At 34.2% G+C, this 13,826-nt stretch overlaps 5 protein-coding genes across 5 annotated transcripts; 1 reads left to right on the top strand and 4 right to left on the bottom strand.

The window, feature by feature from the left end:
- Positions 1-376: 376 nt before the first annotated feature.
- On the bottom strand, positions 377-2,290 carry PHYBLDRAFT_145664 (hypothetical protein; the record flags this gene model as incomplete). The annotated part of the gene is made up of 2 exons (XM_018431508.1): positions 377-679; positions 794-2,290. The coding sequence occupies 2 exons, from the start codon at positions 2,288-2,290 to the stop codon at positions 377-379; spliced, it is 1,800 nt and encodes a 599-aa protein (XP_018291301.1).
- Positions 2,291-3,183: 893 nt separating this feature from the next.
- On the bottom strand, positions 3,184-3,875 carry PHYBLDRAFT_145665 (hypothetical protein; the record flags this gene model as incomplete). The annotated part of the gene is made up of 3 exons (XM_018431509.1): positions 3,184-3,375; positions 3,462-3,793; positions 3,857-3,875. 3 exons carry the CDS (start codon positions 3,873-3,875, stop codon positions 3,184-3,186), a joined length of 543 nt encoding a protein of 180 aa, XP_018291302.1.
- Positions 3,876-4,856: 981 nt separating this feature from the next.
- On the bottom strand, positions 4,857-7,565 carry PHYBLDRAFT_168616 (hypothetical protein; the record flags this gene model as incomplete). Its single annotated transcript, XM_018435904.1, has 3 exons — positions 4,857-5,159; positions 5,262-7,052; positions 7,326-7,565. The coding sequence occupies 3 exons, from the start codon at positions 7,563-7,565 to the stop codon at positions 4,857-4,859; spliced, it is 2,334 nt and encodes a 777-aa protein (XP_018291303.1).
- Positions 7,566-8,259: 694 nt separating this feature from the next.
- PHYBLDRAFT_133752 (hypothetical protein) lies at positions 8,260-10,003 on the bottom strand. Its single transcript, XM_018429591.1, has 4 exons — positions 9,674-10,003; positions 9,207-9,555; positions 8,962-9,097; positions 8,260-8,877 (listed from the first exon to the last, which is right to left on the bottom strand). The coding sequence occupies exons 1-4, from the start codon at positions 9,963-9,965 to the stop codon at positions 8,398-8,400; spliced, it is 1,257 nt and encodes a 418-aa protein (XP_018291304.1). The 5' UTR covers positions 9,966-10,003; the 3' UTR covers positions 8,260-8,397.
- A 1,027-nt stretch (positions 10,004-11,030) lies between these two features.
- On the top strand, positions 11,031-13,263 carry PHYBLDRAFT_168618 (hypothetical protein; the record flags this gene model as incomplete). Its single annotated transcript, XM_018435905.1, has 6 exons — positions 11,031-11,072; positions 11,185-11,280; positions 11,482-11,561; positions 12,242-12,294; positions 12,418-12,474; positions 13,208-13,263. 6 exons carry the CDS (start codon positions 11,031-11,033, stop codon positions 13,261-13,263), a joined length of 384 nt encoding a protein of 127 aa, XP_018291305.1.
- Between the last annotated feature and the right edge of the window lie 563 nt (positions 13,264-13,826).

The following is a 13,826-nucleotide window of genomic DNA, read 5'->3' on the forward strand; positions in this document are numbered from 1 at the left end:
CCGATCAACAGAGTAACTTACATACTAATGATAATAGAGTTTATGTATTTCAACTACTTATATATATATATTGGCCAATTTTAATGATACTCTATGATTTTATTCTATAATGTATATGCTATATCCAGTAAAGAACATGGTACTGGAGTTTGACTTTGACTTTGAGCTTGAGTTTTTTTTTTAAAGAAAACAAAATTAAATAAATAAAAAGCATTAAAAAAATCATATACTTTATAACCAATACATCAAACATAAATAACTCTTTCAAGAAAACATTTAAACAGACAAGAGTTTAAAAAAGATATGTATATATATATATATATATATTCTTTATTTTTATAAATTGGTTTTAATATTGGACTAGTTAAGGATAGATTTAGGGGCCAATAACAAGATCTTCTACAGAACTGTATTTAAAAATAACATAACCATCAGGAAGAAAACTTGCCCAGCTTCCTAGTAAAAGTCGGTGCACGAGTTCCAAAGGCTCATACAGGGTATCTGAACGGCGAGGCATATAGGAGAAAGCACGGAAATATTCTTCAATCTTCTCTGCTTCTTCACCTTTCTTCTGTACTTCGAAACTTAATCCTTTACGATACGAGTCCAAGCCTTGGAAGCAAGCCCACACGTTTTCTGTAGGAATTTTGCGACGATATCTTGTTTTCTCTTTCATCTCCTTTTTTTTAAAAAAAATAAATAAATAAATAATAATAGTATAAGTTTAGTTTAGTTTCACAATATGACTTTTATATATGTAAATACTATCTTTATGTAACATATACACACTTACCTCTGACGAAGGAAAAAGAAACACGCTGATATTACCTTTATTCTGTTTAATAAATTCAATATGTTTAATACGAAGCCTTTTAAAGTGGGTCGATGACATATCGATACAATGAGGAGAATTTATAATATTTTGTGATTCTAGTATCTTTACGCGATCTAGAGTCATGTTTTTCAGATCGTTACAGTAAGTAGAAATATAGGTGAGTGTGTTGGTATAAACATCCGTGCTCAGAAGTGCTAAATGCCGCAATCCGTGCTTAATTGAAGGGGTAGATAAGTCTGGCTCATAGCTGAGTAAATTACAAGTAACTTTAATGGTCTTTAACGATGGACGATTTTCCAAGACATGATTTATTATGATGATAGCTCCAAAGGCCTCGATATCAAGATGAACTAGCCGAGGATAATAGTCATCATAATGGAAAAAGTAGAAAGAACGTAAATGGCCTGAGTAGTGTGTATTGTATAAAATTGAGATTTCTTCCAATGTATTTGCCCATGGCTGTGCTGCAAGCTGCACATAGATTCCTGATGTGTTGTCGAAATTAAGGCTACAATTGACATCTATCCAGATATTCTTGACTTGGATATTGAGGCCACGAAGTTGTTTTACAAAAACATGATATATGTATACAGCGTGGCTATAAACTACCATATGTATTCTCTCCAACTGTTGCAAGGGACGTGGAAGTTCGGCAAGCCGTGTTGGCGTCTTATAAGTTGGCAGATTTGGACTTAAGGTTCGACCAAAATAAAGTCGACCAATAGTACTGACGTTTGGATACTTGACAGCAATGTAATACATCCATTCATACGTAGATTTTGTGATATGAATTTGTAGGGTTTTAAGACATGGTCTCGGTTTCACTTCTTTAACTTTCGATAATTCATTGAAGCTCATTTCCTTAAATTCAACCTTAAGCGTCATGTGCGTCAATTCGGGTAGTTGGTCATTAAGGAGTTCAAAATCATCAAACGTGAATTCGAACTTCTTTGAACTTTTATGGGAGAAATATAATCGTTTGAGACGACATAACTTTGAGCGAATTGTATCAAGCATCTTGGTATATATATCTTCATTATGTGCTGCCAAGGTTACTTCAAGACTTGTAAGAGTTTTTGACCACAGATTCCACCCATAAAAATCAGTTTTTTGAGAAGATAGCCTATGTCGAGAATTATTCCAAAAGAAACTATGTAAGTTTGGAAAGATCTTCTGAAGAACGTAAAGCGTCTGATTGTCCAGGAGAACGTTTCCACCGATTACGAGCTTTCGAGTAGTGTGGCGATATAATCGAAGCCGGTGTATTGCTTGACTTGCTGGGCTGATTAGCTTGTCGGCGTAAACTTTGTTATTAAGAACGATCTTTTCAAAAAGAGATTTCTGAAACGCCCAAGCCCAATTCTTGCACACGAGACAGCACTGAAATCTATCCTTGAGTTTAAGATAGCTTGCAATTAAGATAGTAATTTCGAGAGGTAATTCTGTCACCAGCATGGTGGAGGCAATGACTTTACGCTTTTTCTTAAAGGGAATTATCAAATATATATATAAATAAAAGAGAGAAAAGAAGATAATAGAAAATATTCTCTTTGAAAAAACCAACTTTTATAGCTGCGTTTGCGAAGTATTACGTTTACAAAATAAGGGGCAAAATAAAGCTTAAAGTTCTAAGCCTTGTAATGTTGTTGACAAAGCTTGACTGTATCGCAAACAAACTAGAGCCTCCAGCAATTAAGGTTCGTTAACTCTGGACACACAGTAGTTTCATAGTATGCGCTCACTATCTAATCATCATTTCGATTTAGTGGGTTATATTTATTATCTGGTATACACCCAGCTAGATTTATATAACAGAAGGTGGGTGTGGTATATGTTACCAAATTCTTCTATGTTTTCTGCCTGCCTTGCCTTTAAAACATCCGTTTACAAACCTTTCTTATAATTACAGTGTATCCTCTTCTTTTTCTGTTCATAAATTAAACATATATATAGGTACAAATTATATTGAATACGATTAATTAGTCCAGAATCAGTACATGTACTGCAAAAATGTCTGTCACTATAATAAAAGTGGCTAATTGGGACCAAAAGAAAATGCACGCGAGTAAAGCTGACAAGGTCTAAATTAGAAAAGGTGCAATATCAATGCAGGGTGTCAGCACTTTTAAAGAATACGGATTGCCTAAAAATTGAAGAGTTGGTATAGACAGACCAAAAGTCCAAACGACTATGACTGGCTAGTTCTTCTTTCACAGCAAATTTTATTGAGAAGAACATGCTCTTATCTAATATGGATTTGAACTAATCTCAATTTTCTTTGTACTGTTCTTCTTGATCTTCTTGCTATACTCAAAAATACTCTTTGGATCTTCGTCACACTTTTTTACTCAATATCGAGCTACTATTGGTTTACTGTTTAATTTCTTTTCTGTTGCTGCTGCAGTTGCTGCTGCTGCAACTGCAATCAACAATTTCTCGCCCTTGAGCTTAAAGGACTTGATGATATATCTACCAGTGTAGGGGGATTTCTGACAAGTACTCTCGCCTTTCCTAACACTTTTTTTGTAGTTTAGAAGGTACTATATACACAAAGGTCAGTTGGTCAAGACATCAAGCTGCGAGCTCAAGAGGGTTTCCTAATGTTTAGGGTACCAATTGAACCAACTTGGTTGTTGACAATGGGAACTTCTTTAACTATATTTTGGAAGTGAGCCTCCCAGATAACACTGAGAGCTTCCGAACAATGCTTGAGAATACTGTGGTACTGCGGACTGTGGCTGACTACAGAAAAAAGGGAAGGAGATCGGAATGGACCTTGTAGGCCTGGCTTGTCTTTGCTTGAGACCGGTGGTCTAAACCCTGCTATTTGTACCACTGCTAGGCTGGAATTTCTGGGTTTTTGTGAAAAATTGGAAAAAATGCCCGACGGAGGATTCGAGCCCCCAATTTGTCGATTGCTAGTCCGGCGTCCTAACAACTGAGCTATCTGTCGGGTTGCTATACTATATCAAATTTTAGAGAATTTGGACTATCAGTTTTGCTGACGTCATCACTTTTTACTTTTCATTTTTTCAACCATTTTTTCCCTTTCTTTTGATTCCTGGATTTACACCTTAATATTTATCCAAGCAACATACTCCTTTTTAAACCTTTCACCCCCCCCTTTTTTCATTTTCCCAAGCTCTTCCTTAGATTACCATTTTTGTAACTTCTTTACATTAATGCATTTTTTACCTTTTTCTTTACTTTTACTTTCCCAAACATATTACACTTCTTTTTATTCACTTTTGTTAGCTTCATTTCTTTTATAATTTATTATCATTTTATTATATTATATTAAATTAAAGTAACTACAGTTGTTAGAAATGTTTATGTGTGTGTGCATGTGTTTACCGATCAACAGAGTAACTTACATACTAATGATAATAGAGTTTATGTATTTCAACTACTTATATATATATATTGGCCAATTTTAATGATACTCTATGATTTTATTCTATAATGTATATGCTATATCCAGTAAAGAACATGGTACTGGAGTTTGACTTTGACTTTGAGCTTGAGTTTTTTTTTAAAGAAAACAAAATTAAATAAATAAAAAGCATTAAAAAAATCATATATTTTATAACTGAGGTATTCGGGATTGTTTATGGGTTAATATCTCAATAATGGGAAAAGTAGATACTGTGAGAGTGTTATTTATTAAAGAGACAAAATAATATTGTTTTTATATCTGCTACTATTCAAATCCCTGTTGTGTAATGGTTGGTTTACACTGTATGAGTGCGTAGTGTACGTGTGCCTGGTGTGTAACAGTTCCGGAGATTGTTAACTTGCCAGATTCATTAGCAAGAAGGAACCAGTGTTTGGTTGTGGGGTCTGTTCTTCACTCAATTGTGGTGTGTATACCACAATAACCAATACATCAAACATAAATAACTCTTTCAAGAAAACATTTAAACAGACAAGAGTTTAAAAAAGATATGTATATATATATATATATATATATATTCTTTATTTTTATAAATTGGTTTTAATATTGGACTAGTTAAGGATAGATTTAGGGGCCAATAACAAGATCTTCTACAGAACCGTATTTAAGAGTAACATAACCATCAGGAAGAAAACTTGCCCAGATTCCTAGTGACAGTCGGTCTACGAGTTCTAAAGACTGATGCATGGTATCTAAACGGCGAGACATATAGGAGAAAGCACGGAAATATTCTTCAATCTTCTCTGCTTCTTCACCTTTCTTTTGTACATCGAATATTAATCCTTTATCATACGATTCCCAGTCATGGAAGCAAGCCCACACGTTTTCTGTAGGATTTTGGCGACGATATTTTATTTTCTCTCTCTTCTCCTTTTCAATAATAGTAATAATAATAGTATAAGTTTAGTTTAGTTTCACAATATGACTTTTATATATGTAAATACTATCTTTATGTAACATATACACATTTACCTCTGACGAAGGAAAAAGAAACACGCTGATATTACTTTTAGTCTGTTTAATAAATTCAATATGTTTAATACGAAGCTTTTTAAAGTGGGTCGATGACATATCGATACAATGAGGAGAATTTATAATATTTTGTGATTCTAGTATCTTTACGCGATCTAGAGTCATGTTTTTCAGATTATCACAGTAAATAGAAATATAGGTGAGTGTCTTTGTAGAAATCTTCGTTTTCAGAAGTGATAAATCCCGCAATCCGTGCTTAATTGAAGGGGTAGATGAGCCTAGCCCATAGCTGACTAAACCGCAAGTAACTTTGATGGTTTTTAACGATGGGCGATTTGCCAAGACGACATTAATGAAGATGACAGCTCCGTAGACGGTGATATTAAGATCAACTAGGCAAGGATAATAGTCATCATGATTGAAAAAGTGAAAAGAACCTGAATAGCTTGAATAGTATGTAATTGAGAGTTCTTTCAATGTATTTGCCCATGGCTTTGCTGTTAGCCGAGCATAGTCTTTTGATGCGTTATCGAGACAATGCCTAGAAGCGACAGCTAGCCAGACATGCTTGATTGGAATATTGAGGCCATGAAGTTGGTTTAGAAAAATCTGATATATGTGTACAGCGAGGACATGGACTGTCATATCTATTCTCTCCAACTGTTGCAAGGGACGTGGAAGTTCGGCAAGCCTTGTCAGCGTCTGATAAGCTAGCAGATTTAGACTTAAGGCCTGGCCAAAATAAAGTAGACCAACAGTACTGATATTTGGATACTTGATAGCAATGTAATAAATCCATTCATACGTAGATTTTCCGATATGAATTTGTAGGGATTTGAAACATGGTCTCGGTTTCACTTCTTTAACTTTCGATAATTCATCATAGTTCATTTCCTCAAATCGAGCTGTAATCGACATGCACATCAATTCGGGTAGTTGGTCATTAAGGAGTTCAAAATCATCGAACGTGAATGGGTGCATGTCTGAACCGCTAACACATAATTTTAATTGTTTGAGTCGACATAGATTCAAGCGAACCAAATTAAAGATCTTGTCCTGATCATTGTTAACATGATAACTTAAGTGTAGCTCAAGTTTCGTGAGAGATTCTGTCCACATATTCCACCCATAGATATCATTTGGCACAAAAGGTTCTATTAATCGAGACAATTCCCATCTGAAACATTCTAGGTTCGGAAAGTGTTTCTGAAAAGCGTAAAGTTTTCGATTGTGTAAGAGACTGTCTTTGCGAATTCGAAGTGTTCGAGTATTGTGGCCATGTTCTAGAAGGAGATTACTTGCCGGACTTGTTGGATCGAGTAGCTTGTTGATACCAATTTTGTTAAGAACGATTATTTCAAAAAGAGATTTTTGGAAACCTGGAAGCCAGCCCTTGCAAACGAGACAGCACCGAGCTTTATCCCGGAGTTCAAGAGATTCTGCAATACAGAGCATAATTTCGACAGGTAATTCTGATGCCAGCATGATGGAGGCAATGGCTCTATCCTTTTCTCGAAGGGAATTATCAAAAATAAATGAATAAGTAAATGAAAGAGAGAAAAGAGGAAAGAAGATGATAGGAAAATATTCTTTTCGAAGTAGCGCATTCTTATAGCCGGGTTTACAAAGCCCTATGTTTACAAAAATAAGAAACAAAATGAAGCTTAAAGTTCTAAGCCATGTAACGCTTTTGACAAAATTTGACACCATCAAAACCAACTTGGAGCCTCCAAGAATTAAGGTTTTTTTTACCTCTGGACACTCATTGGTTTCATAGTATGTGCTCATCATCTAAACATTATTTTGTTTTCGTGGGTTATATTTATTATATGGTATATAACTAGCTAGATTTGTATAATAGAAATTGGTTGTTGACATGGTGGACCTTATCCACCGTTGTTTCTTGTATCGCTCATCGCAGTAAACTTCAAAGTAGTGACATAGCTGTAGAAATGGCTCGAAGTAGTTAAATAGCTCTTTTTATTTGTTTTTTTAATAAAATTGTCTTTCTACCCGTATTCATTTTCTTGTCGCTGAGTTGGACATTTGCACCACATAACCAACCCACCATGTGTCCCTAATTAGGATCAAAAGAAATTGCATGCGAGTAAAGCTGACAAGGTCTAATAATAAGAAAAGGTGAAATATCAATACAGAGGTGTTGGCGCTTTTAAAGAATACGGATCGCTTAAAAGTTGAAGAGTTGGTATAGACAGACCAAAAGTTCAAACGACTATGACTGGCTAGTTCTTCTTTAATTGTCAATTGGATTAAGAAGAAGTTAATGTTCTTGATGGAAGGCATTTCTCATAGGAGATAAAGCCTACAAAACTCTTCTAGTAAAAGATGTTAACATGATGGAATAGATGGTATTATGAGCACTTTGTTTTATATAATATGCATTTGAGCTAATTTTGAACCCTCCCTTTTTTTTTAAAAAAAAAAGTGCGGACAATCATAAATTAATATGATTGGTTAAGCCTTTTGACATTTTTTTTGCCCTTTTTTTTGCCCTTTTTAGTCTGTCCACACCAACTATATATTTTGTCTAGTTTTTGCTTTTGCTTTTCTTAAAATGCTACATTCTCTTGCACTTTGGAGGGGTTTTCTTTTACGTACATTTTTAAAAGAATATTTTTTTCTTTTGCTCTTCTTTCGTCCAATAATATTTGTTTTCAAAATAAGAATAAAAGATAAATCTATAAATGTAAAGTCCTGTTGAGTGCTCATATGGTAATGAACCGTGATGTGGGCCAAGTTCATCAAACAAACATATAGTGATTGAAATTCGCTAATAACCCGGTTCATTAACCCTCTTTTAGCCTGGACCATTAGCACAGTGAATTACAGTCAAAGCTTTCATGTCCTTTGGTGTTTATGGAATTCTATTATCGAGTATTTTGACTTGTACAGACTTGTACACATTACACCACAAACAATCCAATAAACTTATAAGGCCTATATAATTATGCACACAGATATAGGGATCCATGTATTTGATAATCGATAAAATAATGATAATTTATATTTGAATTTTATTTTTTTATACAAAAATTGTTGCAAAAAAAGAAATATGGATATGGATATGGATATATATATACATATATATATATATAGATATTATTATTTTTATTATTTACAACAAGACCCACTCTCCATTCTTTTGGGTAATATCTACAGGTCTCTTTTCATCCAGACTGCGTCTGCCAGCTTCCAAGATTGCTGTCACCAGAACAGTGTTCTCAAGTGTGGGCAGACTGCGGTCCTCCAGGGTAGCCAAGCTGACCTTGTTGGCATTGAACTGACGACATGAATCGACAAATTTCTCGATCGAAAGGTATCCATAAGAAGTCTGGCCACCAAAGTGACCCTCCTCATCGGGTGCATAGTTCATAAAGAATGGGTTGACGTGACTGTGACCTGCCTCATCAGTAGTGGAGGTGTAACCACGATGGGCCTGGTCGATCTGGATCTCACCCTTGGCAGCAAGGTAGTGGAATCGCTGCTGGGAATGAACTTCTCCCTTTGGTGCAGTCCAGGAAGAGGTGTAGACTGCTATACCTTCACACCCTGGGTGTCTGATAGAACGCCAGTTGACCAGCAAACTGATTGTGTCCTAAAAAATTAAAAAATTAAAATAAAAAATAAATAAGATTATTTTATTTTATTTTATTTTATTTTATTTAATGTGTTTATTTACCTCGGTACCATCTACAAGGTTAAATGGTGCACTTGTTGCAACACCTTTCGATCCAGATGCCGTGACTCGGTAAGGCACAGCCCTTCCATTCAATGCCCAGCAGTGAAAGTCAATGTGGTGAGAGTTGAGGTAATAACTAGATCCCACCCAAAAAAATAAATATCTTTCTTATTTTTTTTATATAATACAAAATAAAATAGTAATAATTTCAAGCTTGGATAAGGCGGGGTTTGTTTTTTTTTTACCTAATATCAGACTCTTTGCCAGCCCAGGCACGGAATGTGTCGAGCTGATACTTGGGTTGACTCATGTAACTATAAAAGTAGTTGAATTCGCCAAGTTTCTCGGCCTTGACTCGAGCATCGGCATAAGTAGCGTCAAAGCGCTTGTGGTGCTCGACCATGACAATAACGTTGTGTTTCTTGGCTTCTTTCATGAGTTCCTGATGTTGAGCCAACAACTTTACGGCCGGCTTAGTGACCAAGACGTGCACACCATGCTGGATAGCATAGAGAGCAATAGGAAAGTGAGTTGGGTCGGGAGTAAAGATTGTGATGGCATCACCAGGAGACAAATCATCGATAGCCTTTTTGTCTACAAATATTTTTGTATATGAGTGAATGGTTGGTCGATTGGTCGATTGATTGATTGTGATATTAATTTATAATTTTTGTGTGTGTGCGTGTGTAATCCATTAATGACGATAACTTACATGAATCTGGATCAATTTGATCATCTTCAGGGTAGGTAGTGACTTGGGTATCCATTTTGTAGGCTTCTCCGATGTTCTTGCTGAGGTGCTCTCTGACAGCAGGGAACTTCTTTCCGTTCACACCAACCATTCCAATCGAAGATACTTTCTCGCGTCGTCTCAAATCGAACATGGTCAATGCAATGACACCAACTTTTTTGTCAGATGCCGAGGCATTTCCGTTGACGAAGCCAGTGGTGTATTCACCTGTACCAACCATCAATACATTGAGTTTTCCAAGTGATCCAGTCATTTTATTGCGATTTGTTGTAGTTGTAGTTGTCTAGATTCAGATTTTTTTTAAACAAAAAAGAAAGGATAAAGAAGCAGCGGTTGGTTTTTATACCAGTAAGAAAAAAAAAACCACAATTTTTTCCCGCCACTCTCCCCCCCCCAAAAAATAATAATAATAATATAAAATAAAATGGTCCTAATCGCCGCTGTGGAGAAAAACCTTAAATACATAGTATAATGGACAGTAGTAAAAAAAACATAGGGTATTTCTTTTAGGCTTTGATGCCCTGTGAATAAAGCAGCTGATTGGCTCTTTTGATTTCTTCTCGGTGAATATATATAAAATATATATATATTATTCAATTCTACGATAGCAGGAAGAATAAATTGAATTATATGTTTTTTTTTATATAAAAATAAATCCTCCTTTATCCCTTGTATATATTTCCCCCACAAAAAAAATCAAGGGCATTCTATTGAATAAAATAAGAAATAATGACGATTGAAGATCACACAACGGATACAAGCTGATGGACCTTACCCATTCACCACACACAGCCTCTTATTATCTTGCTTGCAGTCACAATCATCGACCATAATTTGATAAGCATTTCTTATATTTATATATATATATTAATTTATTTATTTAACAAAACAATTACCATTCTGCCTTTGCGTTTTTATTATTCTATAGTCTTTAATGGCTACCCGATGTTCTCTTTAAATTCATACACACACACACTTCCTTACTGTCCTTTAAAAAAAATCCCGTCAAATAAAGAAAAGCCACTCTACAGTTACACCAATAACCCATATAGATAAATAAAATAAAAATTAATAATTTATATTCTGGTGTGTAACTATTGTAATGTGGGTAAATCCATTCATTTTCCAATACCTTACCCCACAAGCACAATTGACCATATATTCTAGCCCTACTACTAATATCATTATCCATTTGCAATAGATAGATCAAGTATACCAATAATCAAAACTCATATTCTTCAAAGCCTTTTGTGTGTGTGTGTTTCTATATGGAGAATAGACACTAATTCTATATAAATCATTTGAAATCATTTGGCCCATGGTTCATTATCAGGGATTAACAGCACAGATACAGAAAGAAGTAATTTGAGTAAACTGTAATGTTGTCAATTCATATATCATACACACACACACAAACATTTATTCTAAAATCCTTTTTATTTCTTTCTTTTCATATCTTTATTTCAAGCAAGGCATTCTCAACACAGCTTATTCAGCTTTGGAAAGGTCTTTTGGCCTGTAAAGAGCCAGTAACTTTCAAAAGACAAAAAGATATTCTTATTTTGACAGTAAAGAAATAAAATAATAAGATGATGCGCTCTAACATTTGGTAATTTTTTTCTATAAACCAAAAAACCCCCCTTCAAAAAAAAAACAGAATTAGCTACTGTAGTTTAGTTCATATTTACACAGTATCTTGTTCTTTATTCTCACCGAGTTTTTGTTTGCTAATAATATTAATACTAGTAATCTTTTGACTAAATTTAAAGAAATTTGTATTGTATAGAGCGACAAGCACCAAATTTCACAAACAGATAGATATTATATATGTAAGTGGTCAATATGAACAGTAAGTAACAACATAGACAACATCATCACACACAGATTTAATTTAAAGTTCACTGCTATTTTTTTTGCTGTTGTCATCATAAGGTGTTCATTATTCTCCGGCTGTTGATGGGATGAATGGTATATTTGAACAAGGAGACAGCCAATATCAGCATCACTAGGATTTGAAAAAGAAAAAGAACAAATAAGAAAGGCACACCCAACTTCAAGGTCATATACACACATATATATATGAGACTCCAGTATAAAACCTTGTTGCCCCTCACGTGTTACAAGTGGGGGGCAATTCTAATGCGTATACATGTAAAATATGTATATGAAGAAGAAGAAGTTTTGCACAGGAGCAAAGACCAATGATAGATTAACTTGTAAAGAACCACATTTCTAAAAATCAATAAAATGTAAAAGAGTAATCAATAAAAAAAACCCTGTTTATGACCAACTCCTATTGAATTTGAACTAGAATTTGAACAAAATCAAAAACAAGTTTTATTACTTTCCTCTTCTATATATATAAATAAAGCCTTAAAGGTTACTTCTTTAAAAAAAAAGGTAGGACTGTAGTTTTATTTATTTTCTTTATTTTGTGTGTGTGTGAGTGTGTGAGAGAGTGAGTAAATCATATAGCTGGATACCAGACAAGTCATTCTATCAATATTCTCTTTCTTCTTTATCCATCAGCTGTCAAAGAAACCTGCTCATCAATCGAGTCATTGACTCTCGAGTAGAGGTTGGTACGACAATCTGGCTTCTCTGTGAGCAATTCTAAAGAAAGAATTTTTTTTTTAAAAAAAAAGACATAAAATATTGTTAGACACACAAATAAGTTATTACAATTAATATATGCATCTTGAAAGGAGCATTGAAGACTCTCAATATTGAGAGCCTACTCAGAACCCATGTCCATTCTTTTGGTAAGTGGAAAAGGTCACTCGATAATCATGGGACCCTTTTCGTCTACGAAAAATCGGGCCACTCTTTCATCTTGTTGACCCCGTCAAAAGTACACACAAAAGTACGGTTTGTACATAGTGGCTCATAGGACACTAAATAATATTGCTTGCATCTATTATTATTATTCAAATTCTTGTTGTACAATGACTGTCCTATGCTGTGTAAATGTGTATTGGATATGCGGGTCGCTTTGTAACAGTTTGGGAGGTTGTTAACTTTCCCGGTTAATTAGCAAAAAAAAAACAATTAGAGCATGCCTGTGGAGTCTGTATTTCAGTCAATTGAGATGTACCTACCGCAGAAAGTGTGTGTGTAAGGCAAGAAGCAGCAGATAAGTTGTCAAAAAGATGAACTCAGAGTAAAAAGTTAAAATCATTGAACAATATATAAAAGAATAGTTGAAAGAAAAGGTCATTTAACAAACAGAACAAAGAAAATAAAATGCGGGTCTTGGGGAGGACAATAAGATATTAAGATCATAGAGCAAATGTGAGGCCTAGGCCACTAAATGAGAAGCGTGAGAGCAGTTTTTTTTAGCTTGATCTAGAGGAGATAAATCCTAGAGAGGTGTGGCTGGTAAAAATATAGAGAAAAAAAGGTGTGAGAGTAAAGTTGGAGAGGAATAGTAAGAGAAGATCATTCTCCTTGTTTTTGTAGTGAACACATACATATGTTTTTTTTTGTAATTGAAAGATAAAGTCCAGAGTTTAAGTCATGTAATTAAGAGTATCTACAGTGGTATTATTTAAATTCAATGTTAATAAATTATATATACTTTGGAAAATGTAGTTCAAAAAAAAAAGAACCCCCAGCTATTAAATTTATGAAAATATTTAATAAAAAAGTTTGGACATTTTATGGCCTACTATATACATTTCCATTTACATTTTTTTTTTAAAAAAAAAGTTGTTTTAACCATCCATTCTTTAAATCGAATAATAGAATTTAGTAATAATCAAAAGAAGAAGAACTCAAAGAAATTATGCTCACTACAAAGCTGATAATGCTTAAATTATTTAACTTGCTTTTTTGTTAAATTACAATTAGAGGAAAAGGGTCTAATAAAAATATCTGGAGAAAATAAGAATGTATTTGAAAGTATAAGTATTTTTCAAGTGCTTTTTTATTGAAAATAAAAGTGCTACAGTTGCAAATTCTCATAAAATCACAGAATCTCAAAAGATTTCATAATTTTTAGAAAATAAAATTAAAAGGGGGGAGTGAGATGAATATCAGTCATGCGATCCATGCAAGAGTGGCGTTTTAGAGAAACCTTATATTTTTTTATAAAATGATTGGGTAGGGGCAATCA

This window comes from Phycomyces blakesleeanus (genome assembly GCF_001638985.1).
Source record: "Phycomyces blakesleeanus NRRL 1555(-) unplaced genomic scaffold PHYBLscaffold_11, whole genome shotgun sequence".
NCBI lineage: Eukaryota > Fungi > Mucoromycota > Mucoromycetes > Mucorales > Phycomycetaceae > Phycomyces > Phycomyces blakesleeanus.